The following is a 26,868-nucleotide window of genomic DNA, read 5'->3' as shown; positions in this document are numbered from 1 at the left end:
AAACTCACCCCCACCTACACTATTACCCAGATCCGCCTGATGAAGCACAAATAATAATGGGCCACCTGCACGGAATAATAAACTCACTTGGGCCTTGGACTCCGAGCAGGGGGTTGAATCAGGACTTTGACCACTTTGGGAAAGTCACCTAATTAATGTTTTCTGGACCTCAATTCCCACACCAACAAAACGAAACAATGACCTAGCGCGTCCCCGCCCACCTGCTCCCACAGCCCCGCCCTCGCGATCCGGCCCCGCCCCTATTGTGTCTAGGCCCCGCCCCTATTGTGTCCCGGCCCCTCCTCGCCACCGGCCCTCCCCGCCCTCGCCCCGCGTCCGCACTCCCTCCCCCAGTCCCTCCTCCCCCCATCCCCGCGCCCGCCTATCCGGGGCCCTTCCACCCCAGCCCCGCCCCACCCACCGAATTCCTCCACGCCCCCGGGATCGCTATGGCGGGCGTGGCGGGGAAGCTGGCCCGGCGCTGGTGTCGGAGTGCCGTCCGGAGGTAAGTGCTGAGCCCGGGCCGGTCACCCGCGGGACGCCGCTGTCCTTGCGGGGGTGCCGCCGCGGGAGCTCCCTCTCTGTGTCTTGTCTCGGCGGCACCGGGGTTTTGCTGGTAGGGTCTTCCGAGGAGAGAGTGACACCAAGTGCCCTTCAGAAAGGCGCACCCTCCTCCTCGGCGCGGAGGGGTCACGGGGAGGCGTCGGGAAGCCCGACTGCTGTTCGCTTTGCGCGGGGCCGCCACCCTGGCTGCTCCGGGCTGAAACGCACCGACTGAGAGCGTGTGAGCATGCTGTGCTTGTGTGCGGACGCTGTGGAAACAAAAGTCTTAGGAGCAGTGTAACCAGCGGTTCTCAACCTGTGGGTCGCGACCCTTTTGGCGGTGGAACGACCCTTTCACAGGGGTCGCCTAAGACCATCCTGCATATCAGATATTTACATTACGATTCAACAGTAGCAACATTACAGTTAAGTAGCAACGAAAATAATTTTATGGTTGGGTCACAACATGAGGAACTGTATTTAAAGGGCCAGAAGGTTGAGAACCACTGTCTGCCTTTTGGAGAATACTTCTGTAATGCCAAATGGCGGGGTACAAAAACCATGTAAAAACCCAAACGAATCTATCCGTAGGAAACAAAAAACCCTGGGACATGGTGGTTGCCTTGTGGTAATGGAGTTTTGAGTTATTTTCTTTATTTTCTATATTAAACGGTCGTGTTTTGCAATTTTTTAAAACTCACTTTATTTTAAAATAAGTAAGTTTGCACTATAGTTTGTGAGAACTTGCACATTTAGGCCTTATTTGGACTTTTTTTATTTTTACTTTCTTTTCGTTTTCTACTTGGAATCTGCCAGGTGCCAAATTCCTGTAGGATACAGAGTTTTCCCCACGGGGGAGAAAACCAACACTCGGTCAAATATTTAGTATAAAACCTATTGAAGACCAGTTTTATTGAATTACAGAATAATATCTCAATTCTTGATCCTAGACTTCATCCTACTCTTTGAAGATTACATTAGTGCAGAGGAGGTGATACATTTGCTATGTTTGGGCTTTATTTGTAACTATTATTTGGTCATCTTTGGTGCAATTAACTTTATTATCCAAGATCATCATTGTGAACATCCATTTTTTGCTTGTGGCCTCAATATTGTGCAGTGAATTTTCCTTCCCTCTGCTAACTGTGTGAGCGTAAGAACTTACCAGCGGTGCTTGCTCCCGGCTGTCTGGTTAAAACATAGTGGGGTTAGGAGTGAGTCTGTGTCTGCTCATTGTTAAGTGCAGAGGCTGTTTCTAGGCGTTGGGACACAAACTACTAAATTCTTTCAGTGCAGTTCCCCCCTTGGTCCTAGTCTCCTGCTCTCTTCTACCTTGTATGCCTTTCATTTACTTCTTGCCTGTGGCAAAATTAAAAGGGCATTTGGGCTCCTCATACCTCGTTTTATTGCACTTTGCTGCACTTAACAGGTGTTGTTGCATTCTCTTTACAAACTGAAGGCAAGACCCTCCACCAGCCAAAAGATTAGAACTTGCTCTATTGCAAAACTCACTTTATTGTGGTGGTCTGGAGCCAAATCTGCAGTATCCGTGTGGTATTTAATTTGAATTGCTACAAATAATGTGCTGGATAGTAGCTTCTTTTACTGTTATTTTTAAATTACTACAGTTAGCTTCTGTATTGATGTCTTATCTAGGGATCATTTTGGAAACCACTGACCTTTGCACCCAGGTTGCTGGGGCAAGTATAGGGAACATATTTGTAGAGAAACATAGCATTGTAGTATGTAAGTGTTGGGAATAATTAGACATCCGTCTGCCTGTTTGCAGTCCTCTGCAGGTCACTAGTTTCCCATCACTTCAGTTGCACTTGAGTGGAACAGCAATGAGAGCCAGTCAGGAGGACTTTGAAAGTGCAATGAATCAGGTAAAACTGTTGAAGAAGGATCCAGGAAATGAAGTGAAGCTAAGACTCTATGCACTATATAAGCAGGTAAATGTCTATGGTCTGATATAATTTAGAGATGTTTCGAGTAGATAGCGCCTCAAATTGATAAACTGTATGTTTTACTGAAATTCAGCTTTACTATTTTTAGGGTTTGTTTTGCTGCCTTTATTTTTATCTTTTTTTAAATATATTTTATTGATTTTTTACAGAGAGGAAGGGAGAGGGATAGTCAGAAACATCGATGAGAGAGAAACATTGATCAGCTGCCTCCTGCACACTCCCTACTGGGGATGTGCCCGCAACCAAGGTACATGCCCTTGACTGGAATCGAACCCGGGACCCTTCAGTCTGCAGGCCGACACGCTATCTACTGAGCCAGTCGGCCAGGGGCCAGGGCTGTTTTGCTGCCTTTAAAGAGTGTATTAACCTAAAAATAAAATGTCAAAGTGAAAGGCTTAACAAGTATTTATTTGAGGTCACAGAATTGCAGTTCAGGGTACAGATTCAGGCAGAAACACAAATTGCATCCCAATTACAGGGTGAAGGCAAAGGTTTTTTATAAGAAAGGAAGGGAAATGATTACATGAATAAAGGAAAGAGATTTCTATTGGTGTTGACACATTGAGTTACTGATTCTATCTTCAGAAAGGTAAAATCTTTCCTTATGGCCCGGGTGTCTGCTTTCCTGTAGTTTTACAAATAATTGCTTTGGCCCAGTCCAAAAATTATTTTGCCAGTTCACAAACATTTCAGAGGTTCCAGGAACAAAATGTACAAGCAATTTTTCTGCAGTAGCTACTTTGGCTCTATTTTAAAACCATTCCACTTGTGTGAACTTCTCACAGGAGTATACATGTGTTTGTATATTATATTTTCAAACCCTGTTAAGGCAAAAAGTAACCCCTCAGGACCACTTCAGAGGAAAAGAGACTTGAAGTATATAACAACCAAATGTGTAGACCTTATTTGGCTGCCGATTCGAATAAGTCAACTGAAAAAGTTGTTTTGAGAAAGCTGGGGAAATTTGAATATGGACTGAGTAGAAACTGTTAATAGTATAGTGGTTATATAAGAAAATGCTGGCCGAAACCGGTTTGGCTCAGTGGATAGAGCGTCTGCCTGCGGACTGAAGGGTCCCAGGTTCGATTCTGGTCAAGGGCATGTACCTTGGTTGCAGGCACATCCCCAGTGGGAGATGTGCAGGAGGCAGCTGATCGATGTTTCTCTCTCATCGATGTTTCTAACTCTCTATCTCTCTCCCTTCCTCTCTGTAAAAAATCAATAAAATATATTTTTAAAAAAAGAAAGAAAAAGAAAAAGAAAATGCTGATCCCCCCCCCCCCCCCCGAATGCGTATTAAGAATGTAGGGTGTGCCCTAGCCAGTTTGGCTCAGTGGATAAAATGTTGGCCCTAAGACTGAAGGGTCCCTGGTTCGATTCCGGTTAGGGGCATATATGTAGGCTTGATACCCAGCCTGGTCGGGGTGTTTCCTGGTGTGTGCGGGAGGCAACCATTCAATGTGTCACTCTGGCATTGATGTTTCTTTCTCTGTCTCTCCCCGTCCCTTCCACTCTCTCTAAAGAATCAATGGGAAAATATCCTCAGGTGAGGCTTTAAAAAAAAAATAATAATGTAGGATGTGCCCTAGCTGATGTTTCTCAGTGGTTAGAGCATCTGCACACATACCAAAGGGTCACGGGTTTGATTCCCAGTCAAGGGCACCTGGGTTGCAGGAGCCCCAGCTCTGTAGTCGGGCCTCATGCAGGAGGCAACCAATAGATGTCCCTCTTCCTCTGTCTCTCTAGAAATCAATGGAAAAAATATATCCTCACGTGAGGATTTTAAAAAAAAAGAATGTAGGAGTGAAATTGAATGGTGCTTGGGGTTCACTAAAATAATTAAAGCAAAAAAGAAAGAAAAAGATGGAGGAAGCGAGTATGGCAAAAATGATAGTTGTTGACTGGGTGATGAGTATTGGAAATTCATTGTAATATTTTATTTTTGTGTCTCATTGAAAACTTTTATAACAAAGTTTCAAAATGTAAATTTTAAGTTGCAGTGTCTAAAGACTAGGGCTCCTGTGTGTTACCTGTTATTCTCTTCCTGTGATTGGCATGAGCCTCTCCTACCAAAAAGGGGTATGACCTTTGCCCTTGGCTTCTGGGCAAGATTACCTTAGATTACCCAATATCTAAAGCCTTGAAATGCCATGCCTGATAGGAGTGTCTTTGCTGCAGAATCTAACAGTGTGATTTAGAGTGGGACTGGCCATAAGATAGCAACAATGTGATTTACAGTGGGACTTCAGTTACATATTCCCTGCCGATGAAGCTCACGATGAAAACTCTGAACACTGAGACTTGAGTGAGCTTCCCTGGTAGGTGATAGATATCCATGCGTGTTGTCACACATCGATTCTGGGAGAGGTACACTGTCCTGACCCCACAGTGGGGTGGGAGGGGTGTACTTCCCCAGACTTCACCGTATGTATCTCCTCCCTTGCTGATGTTAATCTGTATTCTTTCCTGGCAGTAAATTGTAATCGTGAGTATAACAGCTTTCAGTGAGTTCTGTGGGTCCTTCTAGCATATTTCTGAACCTGCGAGTGGTAATAGGAGTCCTCTAAGCTTGCATTTGGCATTAGAAGTAGGGGAAGTTTTGTGGACTTGGTTGCCTCTAATTTCTGAGGTGGTTAACTCTTGCAGTCACTTTTGTTTCTTTGTCTTTGGACAGTATTAGCTTTGTTTACTGCCTTTGTTTTTCAAAGCTCTTCTTTCCTCTTTTAGCTAATTATATTATGTAATTTAACATTTTTAGTTAATTTTTAGTAGTTATTTAGTGGAGTCTTAAATTGCCATTTCTGAAAAGTAGTTGATAAGGTAGAATATTTTATCTCAAAACACTCACTCCACCTACCCTCAAACAAGTAAAAAGCCTAGTTGCTTTTTGCTTTCTACTCACATGTCCTTTGATTCAGTTTCCTAAGGGGCAGTGGCTCTGACAGCCCCGTCCTGCTCCCTCAGCTACAACTCTGTTGCTCAGTCACCAGAAATCCACCACTGAATTAGTGGCAGGCAGTTTTTTGTATTTTTGAATGGGCTTTTAGGGTAGACTGTGAGTTTCTAAATGTTTATTGGCTAATTACCTTTAAAGATTGTTTGCTTGAATATTTTATTTATATGTGAAAATGTGATTATCAATTTAAAACTAATGAACTATTAGAATTTTTGAAAAGTGCTTTCCCACAGCCTTTATCTTGCAGCATTTTCACATGGAGGTGGTTGTAACTTATTTCACGGATTCATAGCCAATAGCACACTGTCTCTCCAGTCTTTTTTCTGTTACTTGTGCATTTTTAACAACAGCACCAAAGAGAAGACAAAAGGGAAGTTCAGATCTGTTTATGTACCTTGTGAAAGTAGTTGGGAGGGAAGGCACATTCATCCTAGTTGTGGATTTTATGGATCTTACACTTTAAGGCTCCAATTTACTTGGACATTTGGCTAAAAATCACCCCTCTCCTTTTCACAGGCCACTGAAGGACCTTGCAATATGCCCAAACCAGGCGTGTTTGACTTTATTAATAAGGCCAAATGGGATGCATGGAATGCTCTAGGCAGTCTGCCCAAGGTAAATTTGTTACTTTGCTTTTATTTTACTTGCTGTACTCCTAAAGGAAGTTGGGTGTTTCTCATTATCAATCCATTATAGATGGAGCCCTTGAGATCTTAATGTAATTCTATTGAATCAGAACCTCTTTCTCCATTGCAAGGTACTACTTCTTAGCATAGTAAGTTTCTCCAAATGCTTATTTGTTGACCATGGGCTTAAGTTATTGTCATCTTCTCTTCAGGAAACTGCCAGGCAGAACTATGTAGATTTGGTATCCAGTTTGACTTCTTCATCCGAGTCCTCCAGCCAAGTGAAGCCTGGAGCAGACAGGGGACAACAGGAATATGAAAACCTAGTGGTGACCTCTGAAGACGGCATCACAAAGATCATGTTCAACCGGCCCACCAGAAAGAATGCAATCAGCACCCAGGTGACCTTCCCTTCCCTAGAGTTCTCCACCTCCCCCCACCCCCCGCCCGGCTATTATACCCAAAAACTATAGTGTTTCAGTATCATTCCTGTTTTTGTGATATATCATTTGATTTTTGCAGAAAGGTTAGTAATTGTGGCTACTTCTTCACACAAAAGAGGTAGGCCTTCATTATTTAGAATCTGTGAGCTTCAGGTAGGTTCTAAATTTGTGAGCTTTAGGGAGTTCCCCAAAGGGAACTAACTACAACTTCCCAATGATGGAAGCACAGATAAATCAATATAAATGGAACATACGTTAATGTGCGAGAATGTGTGTAGAGGTTCTCTAAGGTTGGCATAGACCATCCCCAGAAGTATTTTCATGTCGCTTAGGCTTGAGAGTGAGCACTGCTCTACCTGCATGAAGCTTTATTTGGAATAAGTAGAGGGAGAAAGGAGAGCAGGACTTCATCTAAAATCAATTATAACCCACCTCTGCTTGAAATGTGCTACTTCCCAAGAGCAACTTTAGTCTTTGAATCTGTCATTGAATTAGAATGATAATAAAAATAAGCACTTTAACCATTTCACCTTGAAAAAAAATTACAGGGAGTTAATTGGATGCTTGGTGCTGCACTAGAAGTGAAATCTGAGAGGGCTCTGACCCCTTTCATTGAGTTTATCATTTACGTCTTAAATAAGAATTTCATGAAGTTGGATATATGCCACTCAATTCATAAAACATTTGGTTTTCAAAGCTGTTTTTCCTTTTATCCTGACTCTATATTATCTTGTTAATAATAATAATAATACTAGCTACTCTTTACAGAGCCTAGTATGTGTCAGCCGTTTCCACATTCCCACAAGGAGCCTAGTTGTTCAAATTCACATAACAAATATGGAGGAAAACCTAACCCAAAACCCTGATATATCCATCTCCTAATCCTGGCTCTTGCCAGTTACCCTGTCCTACTGTGTCATCATGACTATAATAATAATGGAATGACTTCCTTATTCCCTTCCCCAGTGGAAAGATTTTACCTTTATTCATATATTTTGAAAAATTCATACATATTTTTCTAAGTGTCTTTGTATCTGTAAATATCAGCCTTCTTCATCATCTTCTCCTACCTTGAAGTCTATCTAAGGTAGAAACTGCGCCTGCTTTAAATGCATTAAAAGTGATAACAACTACACATCTAGTATTTTCAGCAATGTTGCTGATTTAAAATATTGGGCCTATTGTCCTTCACTATCCTTACAGTGTCTTGGAAATCCCAGTCTTTTAGCATCATTAACACTTCCCAGACTGACTACCTGGGCTACTCATGCTCTTTCTTGAGGTTGTAGTTGAAAAGTTGCTTCAAGGAAATCTTTCTCTGGCCACTTCCCATCATATCCACCCTAGATAAGTATCATGCCTTCTCTGAGTTTCCTGCTACTTTGTACTTTCCACCCATTTTAGAGCAAACCCCTCTATTCCAAAGGCTCAAGGATTGTGTCTTATTTGTTTACTTTTGGAAAAAGCATCCACTATAGCACTTGGTACATATACAAGCAATCGTAAAAGGAATAAAAATCCCTTCAAGTGTATTGGGCTGGCTTTTTGATTATTTAAATACAACCAACATAAGTGTTTGGCACTGTGCAGAGAGCAGGCCTGCAGACTGACATTTAGGGAATCCATCCCATAATGGTTATCATCTTCCCCTTTTCATAGATGTATCAAGAAATCATGCTTGCACTTAAAGCTGCAAGCAAGGATGACTCGACCATAACTGTTGTAACAGGTAAGACATTTTCTTAGATTCCTTTTGTTTGTTTGTTTTCAACAGGAGAAAATCAAAGTGTGATACATGCATGGGGAATTCACATAGATATAAATCAATGAAAATTCCAAAGGCAGTGAGGCAACATTGGATATGTAAGGTATTTTGGCAAAGGGAAAAAGGGGAGTAACAGGGTATTAGAGTTCAGCAGAGAGACTGGGCGATTTACAAGTAGTTGAGGAAGAGCAAAACTTTTCTTAGATTTCTTAATTAAATTTCTATTTTGGGGGATTTCCTACTAGATAGGAAATTGAGTACATAAGCTCTAAGGTCTTGTCCAGTACTAAGATAATCTAATTCTTAAATATATGAAAAATTTAATAGGCACAAATTGGTATTTATAAAAAGCAGATACACATAAGTAAGGAAAGTATTATTGGTACTAAAATTGGGTACTTGCCAATAATAAGAGAAAAGTAATCTTGGCAGCATTACTTTGTGAAAACATTCTAAATATGTTGCCATAATAGAATAATGAAGCAAATTATAGAACATCCATTAGACTGTATATTGCACAAGCATTCAAAAGTATAATTCTAAAGATCAACAGTATAGAAAATGTTTAAGATATTAAAAAAATTAAAAATATATCAGTATTGTGATTATACTGGAAAATAAGATGGATGCCCATGGGCCTGGGCTGATGAAAACATGGAAAATGGAAGTTGTTGGATTTGGAACGGGCATATGCATAGTGGGGACTCAGATCAGCTTGAGGTAAATCCTGGGTTCACTCCTTACTCCTGTGGGTGACCTCTGCTTCTGAACAGAGAAGACAGTGTTTTACTAACGCCATTGAATGGATGAGATGATGACATGAGATAATGCAGGTAAGGGGCATGGCACACAGCAGAAACCTGTTAGAAGTAGCTGTTACTGTTTGTAGGCATGGCAGAAGCAAGAGTGATTTTATTTTTAAATTTTCATTACAACTTGTAAAATAAATAATTATCTAGGGATATCAGATACGTCTTACTAAAAAATAGAGGCGGGGGGAGGGGACTCTAATAGCTGATTCGAGGGAGGAATAAAAGAGAAGAGTTGAAAATGGCCCTCGTATTTCATTTGTATGCCCAGCTAATTTAAGAGAATAAATATAAGAAAAAGAGTCTAGAAATAGCATTGGTTTGATACTGGAGAAAAATGTTTTATATTTTTTAAATGAACTGTTCTTAATTAAAGTAAAATATAGGTACATGGTATTTTTTAAAAAAACAAAATGAAAGTTACATAACAAAACTAAATCTCACTCTCCTTGGAACCCCAATCCTGCTTCCTAGAAAAACTCAGTTTTCCTTGATGCCTTTCAGAAAGTTGTCTATGTATATACAAGCATGTGTGTGTTTGTTTCCCTCCACTTAAAAAAACCAAAAACAGAAAAGGAAGCATATAATACACACATATTATACCCACCTTCCTTTCTTAACATTTCCTGAAAAATTGTCCTGCCAGTACATACACTTCTAAGTTTTTCTCTTCAGGACTACAAAGTACTAGTATTAAATTTTTTGGATTTCATAATTCATCATTCCACTATTGATGAACATGTAGATTGTACTTAGGCTCTTGCTATTGAAATGGTGTTGTAGTAAGTACCCTTGGATATATGTCTTAGAACTAACATGCAAAATATAGGCTGTATTCCTAAAAGTACGATTCCTAAGTTTAATAACAATGATAATAATGGTTAATATATATATAATACTTTGTTTTCCAGGCACTCTAAGCACTTTAATTATTTTTAAAGTTTTCTTTTAATTTCTTAATTTTTTTAAGCTTTCTCGTAACAAGCCTATGTGACTAGGCCCTATTATTACACTAATTAATGGGTTAAAAAACTGAAAGATTAAGTTTTGATAAATAGTGCTTTCACTCATTATTTTCTATATATTTTCCACTTTTGGTTTCTAATTCCTCTTTGATCTAATCATTACATGATAATATTCCTTTAATTTCCAGAAAGTTTGTTTGGGGGTTTCCATTTCTGTTCATTCCTAGCTTTATATATTATAATCAGAAATAATCAGTTTTACTAATTTTACTTTTTTAGAATCTATTAAAATTTAGTGTATATTACTATCTATTGAAAATTCTATCTTGAAGATAAAGAAGTAGAAAATGACCAATTTTTATATCCTCCAGGAGCACTTCAACAGTTCTGTGCTATTTTATATATGTGATAATGTACAATATAATATATGAAAAATAATTTTAAGTAATACATTTATTCTTTTTTTAATTCTTTTTAATCCTTACCCAAGGATATGTTTATTGATTTTCATTTTTTTAGAGAGAGGGGAAGAGGGAGATGGAGAAAGAGAAATATCAATGTCAGAGGAAACATTGATCGGTTGCCTCCATATGCACCTCGACCAGGGATAGAACCCAGAACCTAGGTATGTGCCCTGACTAGGAATCAAACCCACAACCTTTTGGTGTACTGGACAGTGCTCCAACTAACTGAGTCACCCAGCAAGGGTTATCATCATTTTTAAGGTGTAGAATTTAAATTGTCAGTTTATATTATTTTGATTCCTCAAATTCTGTTTTCCTTCTAATGACTGTCTTGGATGGAAAAAAATGAATTAAAGGCATCTATCACTATTTTGTTTCTGTCACTTTCTCCTTTGTGTCAAAAAAAATAGGCCTTTGTTTTAAAGCATGTTTTTATCTTGATGATACTAAAAGATTTATGGTTAGTCTCTTCAATATGGAATTTATCCTTTATTGCCAACTGGCCCTCTAGCTCATTTAATGCTTTTTGCCTTGAAATCAACTCTGTCAAATATTAATGCCATAACACCTGCTTCAGTACTGTTTTCACTTGTCTGTAAACCTTTATTGATCTTTTAACTTGACACTTTTTTGAATTATTTTTTATTGGCTGTTTCATGTAGCACATTTTTTGGGTTTTCCTCCTCTGATCGTATGTGTATTTATTATAAAGGTTTGTGTGTATGACAGATATGTTGGGTTTTAGTTCTGGCATCTTACATGCTGTCATTTATAATGCTTCCTTTAATTGTTATTTTTTACTTGATAGTCTGTGTTTCTCATTTCGCTTAGTGTGTGTTTTATTCCTCACCGTTTCGAAGCTTTTTACTGCTTTTACAGCTTTATATGGTGCACATAAACATCTCTATCTTCTATTACTCCCTTCGGGCAGTATCTGTTGGCTGCCTCCATGAAAGGTGAGGAAGTGAGCATGAATCCCCTGATATCCTTAAACCTCTCTCCAAGTGTATAATCTGTTAAATAGAGCTCCATTATTTTCTAGCATTGAATGTTGCTGGGGAGATATTTGAGACAACCATTAATTTTGGTTTTAGTCCTTTAAGATCATTTTTTTTCTCTAGATGACCATGGGATACTTTCCCATTTTTTTAAATCACTTTTCCCTAGGCAGTGCACACCCTTTTTAAACTGATTATTAAGGCCTTATTTTAAATTTTCTTTGATAATATCTCTGAATATTTTTGTTTCAATTGATCTGTTCTCTTTGAAAGAAATTCTGGTTATAGAAAAGTAATGTTTGGTCTGCTGGATCTGTTATCTATTATTTTCTCTGAATTCTTTTTTTTTATATATATATATTTTATTGATTTTTTACAGAGAGGAAGGGAGAGAGATAGAAAGTTAGAAACATCGATGAGAGAGAAACATCGACCAGCTGCCTCCTGCACATCTCCCACTGGGGATGTGCCCGCAACCCAGGTACATGCCCTTGACCGGAATCGAACCCGGGACCCTTGAGTCCGCAGGCCGACGCTCTATCCACTGAGCCAAACCGGTTTCGGCTATTTTCTCTGAATTCTTAACTCTGTAGTCTTCCATTTGTTTTGCTCAGTTGTCTCAATCCTGTATTTCAATGCCTTGATTGCATTTTTAGCAATGTCTCTTCTCCTTTTACTGCTTCTAATGGCATCATTTCTTTAATGATTATGGTTTTCTCTTTCATTTTTTCCTGGATTCTCTCAGGCACCTTTTCATTTCTTTCTATTGTCCATCACTTCTATTTTGAGTCCATAGGACAGCTCAGCTCTTAATGTTTTAGGTAGGTGGGTAGGTGGGTGGATGGATGGATGGATGGATGGATGGATGGATAGATAGATATAGGATAACCATAAGCATTTTTTGGAAACGATTTATTGCTCGGAAATTTATTGAAAATACTATTTATGACACTATTTCCTTCTAGTGGAAACAAGGAAGAAATTGAGGAACAAACATTATGTAGTCATACTGCTGAAATTAATACAGCTCTTTGCTTCTCATCACCCCACACATAACTGTGTAAAGCCCTGCCTACAAAACAAAGATGTCCTTTGAATCTTTCCTTTGAAACTGGCCCTCGAGCCCATGTGATCTCTGTTTTTGCTTAGGTCTCCACTGACCATTATATAATTAAATCCATATTTTCAGGCTTTATTTGACTTTCCCTCCTTCTTAAAGCTCTGTCTTCTCTAGGCTGTAGGGGCACAGCCTGCCCCTGGTTTTCCTCCTGTTCCTGATTGTTCTCTCTGATCACCTTTGCAAATTCATCTTCTATGTGGCCACCAAATGAAGTATTCCCGAAGGTTTAGCCCTGGGCACTCTTCCCTTCTTGATCTGTGTTCTCCCTGGACCCTCTCATCCATGCCTACTATTAAACTTCAACAAAAGTCTTTAGCCTATGATTCCCATGTCAGTATCTTTAGTCCAGGATGCTCCCCGGGGTTCCAGACTGGTATGGGTGTCACTTCCCACATCTCTACGTGGGTCTTTTTTAGTGTTCCAAATTACAGTGGTGGTTCCATATGTACCATTATGTAGATCAGAATCCTAGCATTCATTTTTAAAATATTTTTTTATTGATTTTAGAGAGGAAGGAAGAGGTAGAGAGAGATAGAAACATCAATGATGAGAGAGAATCATTGATCAGCTGCCTCCTGCACACCCCCCACTGGGGATCAAGCTGGCAACCCGGGCATTTGCCCTGACCAGGAGTCGAATCATGACCTCCTGGTTCATAGGTCGATGCTCAACCACTGAGCCACGCTGGCCAGGCCCCTAGCATTCATTATTGATACTTGTCCCTTCCTCAACTTTCGTGTCCAGTCTAATCTCATTTCACTTTATCAATATCTCTGGAAGAATCGATCTTTTTTTCTTTCTGTCTTCTCGGCACTAGTCCAAGCCACCACGGACTCGGTCTGAACTGAAGTCAGCCCATATCTAGTCTCCCTGACTCCCTTTTGCCTTCTTCTTTCTCATGCCCAGTCCAGTCTCCTCACTACATTCAAAATAATCTTTTCCAAATAAAAAGCTATTCCTCCCCCATTTAAAAGTCTTTAGTGGCACTATGGCGCTTCAGTGGAGAAAGAAAAATCTTTTAACAAATGGTGCCAGAGCAACTAAATTTCCATATGGGGGAAAATAAATTTCAATCCCATCTTACACCTTACACAGAAATTAATTTATCTAAGCATAAAACCCAGAAACATAAAGCTTCTAGAACAGAACAATATCTTTGTGACTTTGGGAGAGGCAGAGGTATCTTGGACAGGAAAACAACAAAACAGCATTAGCCATAAAAGAAACAATTTATAAATTAGACTATCAAAATTTAAAATTAATATAAAGTTACAGGCTGGAGAAAAATATTTGCCATATAAAAATCTGATTAAGAACTAATATTCAGAATATATAAAGAACTACTAATTAATAAGATGAACCATCAGATTTTTTAAAAATACATTTTTATTGATTTCAGGAAGGAAGGGAGAGGGAGAGTGAGAAACAATGATGAGAAAGAATCATTGATTGGCTGCCTCCTGCACGCCCCCTACTCAGGATGGAGCCAGCAACCCAGATATGTGCCCTTGACTAGAATCAAACCTGAGACCCTTCAGTCTGCAGGCTGACACTCTACCCACTGAGCAAAAACAGCCAGGGATGAACGATCAGATTTAAAAACTGGATAAAGACTTGACACTTCATAAAAGAAGTGAAAAGGTTCTCAATATCATTAATCAAAGAAATGCAAATTAAAACCACCCTGAGATATGTCACCCACTAGACTGGCTAAAATCCAAAAACAGACAATATCAAATATTGGTGATGATGTAGAACAACTGGAACCCTTCGACATTTCTGATAGGAGAACATTTTGTAGTTATTAGTTGGCAACTTGTTATAGAGTTACACATCAGCTCAGTGACATAACAATGCAAAAATTCAAGATAAATTAAGGATATATCTATAAAAAAAAAAACTTGTACAAAGAACAATCATGGTAGCCTACTTCACAGTAGCCAAAAACTGAAAGCAACAAAATGTCTATCAAGCGCAGCCAGTGTGACTCAGTGGTATAGTGTCAACCTATGAACCTGGAGGTCCTGGTTCCATTCCCAGTTGGGGCACATTCCCAGGATGTGGGCTCGATCCCCAGTAGGGGGCATGCAGGATGCAGCTGATCAGTGATTCTCTCTCATCACTGATGTTTCTATCTCTTTCTCCCTCTCACTTCTTCTCTGAAATTAATAAAAATATATTTTTTAAAAATGTCCATCAATAAGAGAATAAATGATCAAGTTATCCTAGTATATAAAAAAAGCCAGGGGCTGTCATGACCGAAACAACTGGACGGACGACCGAACAGCAGGCTGAGTGGGGCGACAAGGCCGGTAGGGGGATTAGTGAGGGACGACCAAACGACTGAATAGCAGGTTACGTGGGGTGACCAGGCTGTCAGGGGGCAGTTAGGGGCAACCAGGCCAGTGGGGGGGGGGCAGTTGGGGGTGACCAAGCTGGCAGGCAGAGGTAGTTAGGGGTGATCAGGCTGGTGGGGGGCCAGTTAGGGGTGATCAGGCAGGCAGGTGAGCAGTTAGGAGCCAGCAGACCTGGATTGTGAAGGGGATGTCCCAGATTGAAGAGGGTGCAGGCTGGGCTGAGGGGAACCCCCCCATGCACAAATTTCATGCACCGGGCCTCTAGTCTATTTATAAAAGCCTAAGCAACCGAACAACTGGTCAACCAGTCACCATGACATGCACTGACCACCAGGAGGCAGATGCTCAATGCAGGAGCTGCCCCCTGGTGGTCAGTGTACTCCCACAGTGGGAGTGCTGCTCAGCTGACCACCTGTCTCGGTGGCCCACCAGCCCAATGGCAGCCACTCCCTCAGTAGTCCCTCAGATCCAATATCTGGAGAACAGGCCAGGCACCTACAGACCACACTGCCAGCCTCCTGGAAGTCGGCCTTGGATGTCCTGGCCGCTTCCCCTCCCTAGATGCTCCACAAGGAAGAAATGATATAAAAGCTGCTCCCAACAACTGGGGTGAACGTCAATGGGAGGGATCTGGATCCTGGGCCATCAAGGGTGTCCCACCACCTGCCTGGAGGGCCAGTCACATCCTGGACCCCTAGGCCCCCCTCTAGATGGGCATCAGATGCAGGTCTCATGACTGGCAAGTCCTGCTGCAGCAGCATGAGCCTCTCCAGATCAGGACTGACTGGGCGCGAGTCCGGGGCAAGTGCAGCAGGGCCAGGATGAGTGGGAGCAGCAGGTGGCGTTGGACTGCCAGTTTCGGCCCAGTCCCCACAGGTCACACCGAGGGACCCCACCCATGCACGAATTCGTGCACCAGGCCTCTAGTTGACTATACAATGAAATGCTATTCATCAATAAAAGGGAATAAATAACTGACACACACACAAGAACATGGTGGATCTTTAAAACATAGTTGAGCAAAAGAAAGAAGACACACAAAAAAGTATATATTGTATGATTCCAGCTAAACAAACTTCTAAAATAGGCAAAACTATGGTAATTGAAGCCAGAGAGCCTCAGGACAGGGTTGGGTAGAAGTTTAAGGGAACTTTTTCTGGGATGATGGATGTTTTGAATTGTGATCACACAGATATTTACAGTTCTCAAAAATCACTGAACTGGCCCAGCCAGTGTGACTCAATGGTTGAGCATTGACCATGAACCAGGAGGTCATGATTCGATTCCCAGTTAGGGCACCTGCATAGGTTTCAGGCTGGATCCCCGGTAGGGGGCGTGCAGGAGGCAGCCAATTGATGATTCTCTCTCATCATTGATGTTTCTATCTCTCCCTGTCCCTTCCTCTCTGAAATCAATAAAAACATTTTTTTTTTAAATCATGGAACTGAGTCTTTAAAACTGGTCATTTTATTGTATGTAAATTATACTTTAAAACAAACAAAAAGAAAAGACCTTCAATGGCTCTTCAAAGGAAGGATCTCCAAAGCCTTGCATGCTTTATCCTACCTATCCTCACCCTACTCCTACTCCAGCTGCTTCCCCCGGCCCCCTGCTTTTTCTGCCCTGGCACAATGGTACTTCTTTGAACCCATCATAAACACCAGGGTTACCCCCTCCACAGAACCTCTGCACATGCTATTTCTTCTGCATGAATATTGTTCTCACACCTTTTTTTCTAGTTAACCCTGCCTCTCCTTCAGATCTCAGTTCAATGTGAGAGAGACACATCGATTGGCTGCCTCCTGCACACACTTTTCCTTAGAAAAGTCCCTCCCAAAACTCTGATTAAACCAAACCCCCTCTTACATATACTCACATTCTTGTCATGTACCACTCCTTTGTGTCATGGTTTCATTGCTTACACTTACTTGTGTGTTTTAAAATCAATGTCTATTTTACTCACTAATCTGTAAATTGGGGCAAGAACCAGAGCTGGTGCACCAGTGTGTTTCCAGTGTTTGGCACCGAGCCTGGTACATAGATTCTCAACAGTTATAGAATGAATGAAAGGTGAGCTTGTTGATTTTATTTACAGGAAATGGCGACTATTACTGTAGTGGGAATGATCTGGCTAACTTCACTGATATTCCCCCTGGTGGAGTAGAAGAGAAAGCCAAACAAAGTGCTATTATGCTGAGGTAAGAATGTCATTTCTCTGGTCCCAGAGGGTTCATCCATATTCGATCAAAGTGGTAATCAGTTGAGCAAAAGAAAAATAAATACTTCTTGTGTCCATGTGATTAATTGTGACTTTGAACAGGCATATTTCTCCAAACTGCTTTATCAACAGGTAGACATTCATTCTATCTCTTTAACTTCTGTTACCTATTCATCCTCTGCTCTACATGAGATGCGATTGGAAAGCATAAAAGTAAACTAGTAAATAAAGGAAATAAAATTCTCTCATATTGAGGCAGAGGAATTTAGCAATTATCATGCAGCCAAAGGAATTCATGACTTCCATGATGGCTGGTAATAGGAGACTTTGACGTAATCTCAAAAAACAGAAGGTGTGAGGCTCGTCTTCCTGTCTCATTTATCCCTGCAGGGTCTCTGATTCCCTCTGAGCTGTGATATGCAGCATATGCTCAGTCAGCCATCTTAATCTCTTAAGTCCACAGCCGCTTTATGGTCCTGACCTAACTGCCCACAATGCAAGATTTGAACCAAGGTCGAATCTAGGACTCACTCTGTGAGCTGTCAAGTGCCATTCAGATGGCTGTCCTGGATGCATCTGGTGTGGCAAGACAGGGAGGCCTGCTGGGTGAGATGGGAACACCCAGTCTGGCCAGAAGAGTTTATTACTTCAGAGTCCTGCTGTCTTGCCTGTGCTTCCATAATGCAGCTTTAGAACATTTAAACATGCTTTTGTATTTCTATTTCTGTAGGGATTTTGTAGGCACTTTTATAGATTTTCCTAAGCCTCTGGTTGCAGTGGTAAACGGTCCAGCTGTGGGGATCTCCGTCACCATCCTCGGGCTGTTCGATGCTGTATATGCCTCTGACAGGGTAGGTAAGCTCCCAGAAACTTAGCAAGTAATGCCAGTAAAATGAGATCCTTGACTCTCCATTATTGTTGCTAGTAGTAAATAGATTACATATTGTTTGTGGTTGAATGGACTAAATTTAAATTTTTCCCAAAGAATTAGTCTAACTAATTTGACTCATTTTATTTTGAATTTTTCTAAACACCAATATTGTTGTGAACATTTTCTCAACTCTTTTCTCAACTCATTTTACAACTCTTTCTGTATTTTAATCAAATTACACAACAGTGATTCAATTTTCATGTTACTCTAAAATATTTTGGAGACTTTAAAAGCTTGTTGGGAGAGGGGGTAAGGGAATAGCATCTTTGCAGGTTATACAAGTGGATTATTTGATACTTTTTTTCCTAATAAATGAATGCTACAGTTTAGAATTTTAGAATATGAAGGTCATTTTTTTTTAAATATATATTTTATTGATTTTTTACAGAGAGGAAGGGAGAAGGATAGAGAGTTAGAAACATCGATGAGAGAGAAACATCGATCAGCTGCCTCCTGCACACTCCCTACTGGGGATGTGCCCGCAACCAAGGTACATGCCCTTGACCAGAATCGAACCTGGGACCTTTCAGTCTGCAGGCTGACGCTCTATCCACTGAGCCAAACTGGTTTCGGCATGAAGGTCATTTTTGAGCATGATCTACTTTCACTTCCTCCTTTGCAGATAAGAAAACTGAAAGCTCAGAGGACTGACTTGCCCAAAACATAATTCAGTCTTGTGTTCACCATTGAATGATACTGATTTTAATTTCTGTTCTTACTTCAGTAGAAAATTTTGAAAAATATGGAAAAGTTCAGAGAAAAAAGTTAGAAATCATTTAGCTACCACTCAAAAGATAACTAGTGCTAACATTTGAGTTATTTAACTTATTGGTTTAACCAGCCTCTGACTGCTGGAAGCCTTGGCTGCTTCCAGTTTTTGTCATTACAAGCGAAGACATGATGAACATTTATCTTAGAACCTTTACCCTAGAACTTTTTACTGTAGAATTAGTAACCACTTCTAGGGTTATCTGGTTATTAGAGTGGCGCTTGATTATGTCATGGTAAAAATTTGCTGTTCTACAACCTGGTGGGAAACGTGATTTTTACCACTGATTAGAGTCCTAGTTGTGTTTGGAGGTGTTTTCCCCACTGAGAGCCAGGCCTGTTTAATAGGGTCCCTAACACTTTGTTTATCTTTTACTGGATTCCATTTAACCAGATTGGGCATTTTGGCAGATCTAATTCTTATTAATAATTTTCCCATAATGGGAGCAAATGAAATTCTAGGAGCTACACTGCCTAACCTTTATATGTGGAAGTTTCTGCTCAAAGGCAGAAATCAGTAGTCTTTGGCTACATTCTTTGTGTTAAATGACCAATTAATTGATCTGCTTTGAACAGGGGTGGCAGATAAGTTAAATGCTGCTCATCGTCAGCTTAGGATGTACCTGTTTGTGGCCCCTTAGCTATGAAGGGTACCTGGCCTGAATTTGGGGGTCTCACTCTTCACTACTTAGAGGGCAAATATCATATTTGAATCTTGTCCTGATTCTCCCACTGTATTCAAAATGACTATCATATACATTATCCTTCTAAAGATTTCTGGAACTTTCTTATGATATAAATTAGAATTAAAATTAAAATCAGCGTCCCCAAAAAATGTATACACATACTTTGAATAATGATAATGGCAGTGTTTATGAAAATACATTTCATTTTCAAAGCTATCAGTTGTTAAAGTGTGTATACATTTTGGGGGGACATTGTATGTGTGTGTGTAGCTAATATATACTTAATATATAAATATAAACATTTTTTTTAATCCTCACTCGTTATTTTTCCACTGATTTTTAGAGAGTGGAAGGAAGGGGAGAGACAGAGAGAGAGAAACATCAATGTGAGAGAGACACATCGATTGGTTGCCTCCTGCACACACATACACCAGAGCCAGGTATCGAGCCTGCAACTGGGTATGTGCCCTTGACTGGGATTGAACCCAAGACCCTTCAGTCTGTGGGCCAGCACTCTATCCAGAGCCAACTGGGTAGGGCTAAACATACATTTTTTTAATGCTAAGTGATTTGGTCCAAAGTAAAATATTTAACAAATAATGACTACTGCTAAGAGTTCACCCTACTGAATTAAATCAGGTCTTAGTTTTAAATTAGGGAATGACACAGAAGTAAGAACCAGTAGAGAGGAATTCATTTTCTAGGATTCACCATTATCAGCTTCATAAATAAATACATACATTAAATATGGGTTAACATTTAAACCATGTAACCAAATTATTCTTTGTTATAATTAATAGTTAACTCCTATTAGTTTCTCTGTCAGCAAATGGCACATTTTCTCTATGAGTTAATAAAAAGGTTGAAATCATAAAAATAGTAAGTATTTGAGTACTCGACTGTGCTAGGCACTCTGTTGATGCACATTGTAATCGTCACCCACTGCACACAGCAGTCCTGTGAGAGAGGTACTCATCCACATTGTACAGATGAGGAACCTGTGGCACAAATGGTTAAGAAACTCCCAGAGTCACAGCAGTCTAACACCATAGCATCAGACTAAACCCTTAACTACATCTACTGCTCCATTTCCACAGATAAATTAAATGCATGCCTATAACAGTGCTTATAAATAAGTTAACTGCTGCTCATCGTCAGCTCAGTATGTACCTGTTTGTGGCCCCTGAGCTATGGTTGTTGGCCTTTTAGTTTTCATTTTTTCAGTTTTCTGTTCCTTAGGCTGTGACTTCTCAGTATATTTTCTTGAATAAGCTTTCTTTTGGGAGAGGAGGGAGAGAAAATAGGGAGAGAAAACATTAATAACTATATGTTTTTATTATTTTGATTAATATGCTGCATACATTATATATTTACACCTTCTAACAATATTCATTAAAATAAAAACACCATATCTGATAATAGGAAACAAAGCCTAAATATTCTGTTTGCATATTGTCAGTATTCATCAAGAAAAACACAGAAATATTTCTGAAATATAAAAAACATTAAAAATGACTTATTTTAAATAACGAACATTGAAATTGTTCCTAGTGTTTAAAGCAAATCAAAAAACCTCTGGGGCGAAATTGAGACAAATGACAGATTGGGAAAATAGTTTTTCCACTCACATAATAAAGGCTAATCTCTCTAATATATTTTAAAAATACATCTAAAGAGTGATAGGTCACCAACTTAATATAAAAATTTGCGATTACAGCACAAATAGCTCACAGAAAATAAAGTATAAATGACTTAATAATATATGAAAAAGACACCATTATGAAAATGACTTGTAACCAGAGTATATAAAGAACTCTTACAACTCAATAATAATAAAACAATCTAATTTAAAAATAGTGGGAAAAGTACTTATAATAGCTACTCCACCGAGGAAGATATGAAAATGACTAGTAAGTACATGAAAAGATGCACAACATTATTAATCATTAGGGAAATGTAAATTAAAACCACAGCAAGATACCACTACATACCTACTAGAATGGTTAAAGTTAAAAAGACTAATAATAACAAGGTTTTGCAAGGATATGGAGCAATTAGAACTCATACACTGCTGGAGGGAATGTTAAATGGTACACCACTTCAGAAAATAATTTAGTAGCTTCTTATAAAGTTAAACCATACATTTACCACACAACCCAGCAATTCCACTCCATGAGAATTGAAAACATGTTCCTGCAGAGACTTGTACACAAGTGTTCATAACAACCTTATTTATAATAGCCAAAATACTGTAAATTACACCAATGGCTTCAACTGATAGAAAGATAAATAATGACACATCCATGCAGTGGACAAACTAGTAATACATACAACAACACAGGACTCTCAAAAGCCACATGCTAAGGACAAGAGCCTACAAAAGGACAAAATGCTACACAGTATATTATTTCATCTATATATATAAAAAGCTAAGCGACTGTCCGACCATCCAGTAGGTATGATGCACACTGACCACCAAGGGACAGACACTCAACGCAGGAGCTGCCGAGCTGCGGTAACATGGCAGTGGTGGTTCTCGGGTGATGCACCCCAGAACCAGAGAGGAGGGAGCCCGATTAAATATTAAAGTATTCTAATTAATTTCCTTTCAATGTACACGAATCCATGCCCTGGGCCACTAGTTTACATATAAATTTCTAGAAAAGTCAAAATTTTAGGACCAGAAAGCAGATCAGCAGTTTTTTGGAGCTGAGAGGAATGGATGGCTGCGAGGGACACAGCGGATGATTGGGGGTGATGGAAATATTCTGTATCTTATTAGGGTGGTGGTTACATAACTATACATTTGTTAAAATTTATCAAACTGCATACATTAAAAGAATGAATTGTGTGTGTGTGTATAATACCACAATACTAATTTTTAAAAAGTTTTCAACTAAGTAATGTGAGGGTATAGATAAATAATGATTTTTTTAAATCACATACAAAAATTATTTCTTTTTAATTTTCTTCTCCAAATAGGCAACATTTCATACTCCTTTTAGTCACCTAGGCCTAAGTCCAGAAGGATGCGCCTCTTACACTTTTCCGAAGATAATGGGCCCAGCCAAGGTAACCTTTGAAAAACCTTAAAGATAAATTTTAATGACATCTCTTTTCCAAAAGTAATCCTGTGCTCTCTTCTCTTTCCCTCAATAATAACAACAAAAGAGAAGGAAATTTTCTGCTCATCAACTCTTAAAGAGTTTTAGAATGAAGAACCAGGCTGTGGGAAATGTCTGCTATGGGGGGAAATCAGAAACTCGCTCTCCAGCACCCCAAATCTGGGGAACTGGTCTTTCCACTGGCTGCCGAGTGCCAGCTGCACCACAAGTGGCACAGGCCTCCTCCTCCACAGCTGTGCGGCATTCTTCAGGGGAAGGACTGGAGCTGTGCCCGCCTCCCTTGGTCTGCGAGGCTGATTCCTCTTCTAATTTCCTCATGGATGAGCATCATCCACTGAAAGTGATACAGTGACATCTTTACTTTCAGAATCATGGGAAGTACCAGCAGATGTGAGGCCCCACGGGGTCCCACTTTGTCACAGAGCCTTTTCATCAGCTGGTTTTAGCAGGGTATGAAGGTTCCTGGAGTGGCTAGGTGGCTGCTCAGGTCTATCACTGGGTCTATGAAAGCATAATTGTCACGCTCTGTGTACATAGCTCCAAAGGGTTCATGACAAGACCAGAGAGACAGGGATAGGGAAAGGCTTAGCAAACATCCTTCAAGGCCTGAAAGGGAGAGTAGGAATTGAGCCTATTTTCATTGCTGTTGGGGTTTTGTTACATATTTTTTAAGTCTTTTCTGTCATATACCTTGAATTGTTATTGAGGTTTTAACTTTGAAACATTGGCTAGAAATAACCCAAAGGTTTAAAAGCATTTGGCTATGAAATAGTCTTACTTTTCTGGAAGAGAAATTGCAAGTGTAGAAATATATATACTTAGTGATATCGGGGTTTTTTGAAACTGAATATTAGTCTTATCACTTTCCTTCAGTCAAATAGAACTAATTTGAGTACCTGTGCAGGTAAAAGAAAACCATCAGAGCTGGACCACTGGGTAGAATTTCCAGGGAAGGGAATTTTGAAGGTTAGGGATTCTAAAAGTTGGTTGACATTTCCTATGACCATGATTTTTTTTCTTTTTAAAAATAATTGTTTATAGTGCATAAAAGCAGAAAATCATATCTTCTGTGGGTTATAAAGTCAGCACCTGCTTCAGGTCATTTCTGCCCCAGCTTCCTCTCCAACACAGATAACACACAGAAGCAACAACCCTACAAACCTTCTAGAGAGCCTCACTGCTCAGTTTGCAGATTATTGCCTATTGATGTCCTCAGTTTCTTCCTTTGAGAAATACTAGCAACCTCGAAAGACCATAAGTAAATCTCCCTATGTCTATTAAAAGCAATTCTCAAGTTAACAGCCTCGTTTCATTAAGTTATTTTCTTAGTCTTGCTTTTCATTTCAGGCAACAGAGATGCTTATTTTTGGAAAGAAGTTAACAGCAGGAGAAGCATGTGCTCAAGGACTTGTTACTGAAGTTTTTCCTGATAGTACTTTTCAGAAAGAAGTTTGGACTAGGCTGAAAGCATATTCAAAGCTCCCCCCAAATGTTAGTATTCTTTTTATTTTTTTACTTGTATGAACCATGGATATAATTTATTTACCTTAAGAAAATAAGCAATTAAAAAAAACACACACACAAGACATCTTGGTTGGCTTTAAGTACACCTAAATTTGAGATTAAAAATTATAATGTTAGCAATACTAATTTTTAGAAAATTTATCAAATAGGCATTCCATTTCTATGACATGAAGGCAGAGGGGCCAGTTCTTTCTGGGGATAACTTTGAGGAGAATGATAGGCAGTATTTGCCAAACACTTTTAGTCTTGATTCTAGGTGAGAAACTAGGTAAGATAGCTTAACTTTTAGGTGATTCTTAATGTAGCACTTTTGTTTTCATATGTGATTGGTAGTGACTGATTGATATTTTTGCTGCTCAAATTGCCATCCTGGAATCAGAAGCTTTAGTATCTAAGATGGTTTGTATGCACATTAAAATTTGAGAAGTACAGTCTTATATTACACAAATATGTTAATGTCTAATCAGATTGAATGAACAGTGAAGAAACAAGAATCAGAATTTTAGAATAATCCCACGCTATTAGAATACCTCTTAACCTTATTGTTGGTTTTGTTTTTTGTTTTTAGTCCATGAGAATTTCAAAACAGGTCATCAGGAATATGGAGAAAGAAAAGTTACATGCTGTTAATGCTGAAGAAAGTAGTGTCCTCCAGGAAAGATGGCTATCAGACGAATGCATAAATGCAACCATGAACTTCTTATCCAAAAAAGCAAAACTGTGATGACTAATATAGCAAAGTTAAGCATTTCAAAGGAGGGGACGTGCTATGATTTCTAATTTCCAATACTTCAACTAAATAAACTTCACTGTGCCTTTTTTTCAGTGATGAAATATTTATGATTATTATATTCACTAGAGCTGTGATAAAAAATTATATAAAACAAGCTTTAAGAATTTACATAGTTTTGATGTTCAACTCCTGACTCTGGTGGAGGAATGAGAGCCTTATGGGGCCTCAGTCCTCTCAACTCCAGGTGCCCCCCCCCCCCCCCCATGTGCTGGGCCTTGGCAACCTCAGCTGCTGCTCCCACATTGCCCTGGAGCCAGTTGATCATTTAGAATTTGATGACACCATACTAGTGTTCTCTACCGGGCTAGTGCTGTCACCTAACAGTATTTGGGACTGCTGGGGCATATTTTTGGTTGTCATGGTGACAGAGGATGTATTGAGTGTCCAATACTAAGACTTGGTAATATCCAGCATGCCAGGATAGTCACACCTATTAAAGAATTTCATCTAAAACACCCATCATTGAGAAACTTGTTACACCTGGCAGTTTTAGAGTTCCACATCTAATTTTTATTCCCAAAATAGAATTACCCAAGTCAGAATTACAACTACTACATTATCTGAATTTTATAGGTTTGTGGTATTTATTTTAAGTCCCCACTTGTGGAAATGTTTTCTTTCCCCAGAAGAATGCTGGAGGAAACTGTGAAACAGCTAAATGTACTCTCCTGCTACACTGATGCCACAATAAGTTTTGTTTTTTCTTAACCATTGAGGTGTCTACAATTCTGCAAAACAGCCAAGTTATTTTAAAAAGTGCCCTTTTCCTAACAATCTTTGTTTTGTGTTTTTTTTAGCAAAATTACAATTTGATCTTTTACGTAAACAACCAATGGGGAGAGTGTGGAGGCACATAGCATGCCTGTTTTGGGTGCTCTGGAACTGTTTTGTAGCCAGTGGTTTTTAGTATGCAGCAGATGTGTTAAACTTCAACACCAGCTGAGGGATTCAAACTTGACCCCATAAAAATCAAGGAATGGGAGGGGAGGGGGGGGTGGGCATTGGGAGAGAGCCAAAATGACTTCTCTAGTGCCACGATGTAAATAACTTTATTGTCAGAGTTTTCATTAGAGTGGTAAGCGTTTCATAAAAGATCACTTTAAAACTGAGTTAAACCTTGATACTTTAAAAAACTTAACACACTAGATTTATTGCAGCCTTTCAAAATTAGCAGTCTACCATATCACATATGTGATAGAGCATACTTTTTCTATAACCAGGTACCTTTTGCTGCTTTTGAGTAAGACTTTTCCTGGTTAGATTTTAAGCATTGCCAAAAAGAAGAACTTGTTCTGTTCCCTTGACTGTAGCGTAGCCTCATAGCTCTTGATGCAGCATTTCTATGAGGAAAATGCGTGTCTGCCTGGAAATCCGGAGGACTAGCCATGTTTCCTCAGACCCAACATGTAGTTTGCACTCTTGCCTGTGAGGAGCTCTCTGGCATGTGATTATTTACTTCAAACTAAAGTTTCATGTGCATCCTGTGCAGAATAATTTTTTAATGTCAGATATAACACACTGCACATATTGCTTTTGCACTATTTTAAAATTTTTGTAATAAATAGAAAATATATTCCTTGAGTATGAGACTTAAATAGATGGCCTTATCACTTTGTTTTATAACAAATTTTTTTTTCTCAATTATTCTGTTGCAATGTTACTCCGAGCAAATCCTATGCCAAAATCTTGTATAATGGTTGCATGGCAGATTAAATTTTACTTTTGCATGGTAAGAGTATTCAGTTATAGCCTTCATAGTTGGAATTTGGCATTCCGGCACAAAGTCCACATGTATTCAGAAATCCAAGTT

The 26,868-nt window shown here is 39.5% G+C and overlaps 1 protein-coding gene across 4 annotated transcripts; it reads left to right on the top strand.

Annotated features, from left to right (window-relative positions):
- Window positions 1-375: 375 nt before the first annotated feature.
- On the top strand, window positions 376-25,827 carry ECI2 (enoyl-CoA delta isomerase 2). 4 transcript variants are annotated; one of them, XR_013995660.1, is made up of 11 exons: window positions 376-505; window positions 2,333-2,495; window positions 5,983-6,081; window positions 6,305-6,493; window positions 8,195-8,264; window positions 17,109-17,211; window positions 17,962-18,082; window positions 22,599-22,688; window positions 22,788-23,999; window positions 24,089-24,232; window positions 24,834-25,093. XR_013995660.1 is itself a non-coding variant. In XM_081086221.1 (10 exons), the coding sequence occupies exons 1-10, from the start codon at window positions 450-452 to the stop codon at window positions 24,987-24,989; spliced, it is 1,191 nt and encodes a 396-aa protein (XP_080942347.1). In that variant the 5' UTR covers window positions 376-449; the 3' UTR covers window positions 24,990-25,827. The 4 variants fall into 4 exon arrangements, 2 of the variants coding, with proteins under 2 accessions (XP_080942347.1, XP_080942348.1); XM_081086221.1 differs by lacking the exon at window positions 22,788-23,999 and having other exon boundaries at window positions 24,834-25,827; XR_013995661.1 differs by lacking the exon at window positions 2,333-2,495 and having other exon boundaries at window positions 441-505.
- Window positions 25,828-26,868: the final 1,041 nt, after the last annotated feature.

Source organism: Myotis nattereri, assembly GCF_964212035.1.
Source record: "Myotis nattereri genome assembly, chromosome: 3".
Taxonomy (NCBI): domain Eukaryota; kingdom Metazoa; phylum Chordata; class Mammalia; order Chiroptera; family Vespertilionidae; genus Myotis; species Myotis nattereri.
This window is presented reverse-complemented; position numbering and strand designations above follow the sequence as displayed.

Coding starts and splice junctions, on each gene's coding strand:
- ECI2 (XM_081086221.1), top strand. CDS start 450: ATGGCGGGCGTGGCGGGGAAGCTGGCCCGGCGCTGGTGTCGGAGTGCC. Junction 17,212..17,961: donor CAAAGTGCTATTATGCTGAG/GTAAGAATGTCA, acceptor CTATTTCTGTAG/GGATTTTGTAGGCACTTTTA. Junction 18,083..22,598: donor CTGTATATGCCTCTGACAGG/GTAGGTAAGCTC, acceptor TTCTCCAAATAG/GCAACATTTCATACTCCTTT.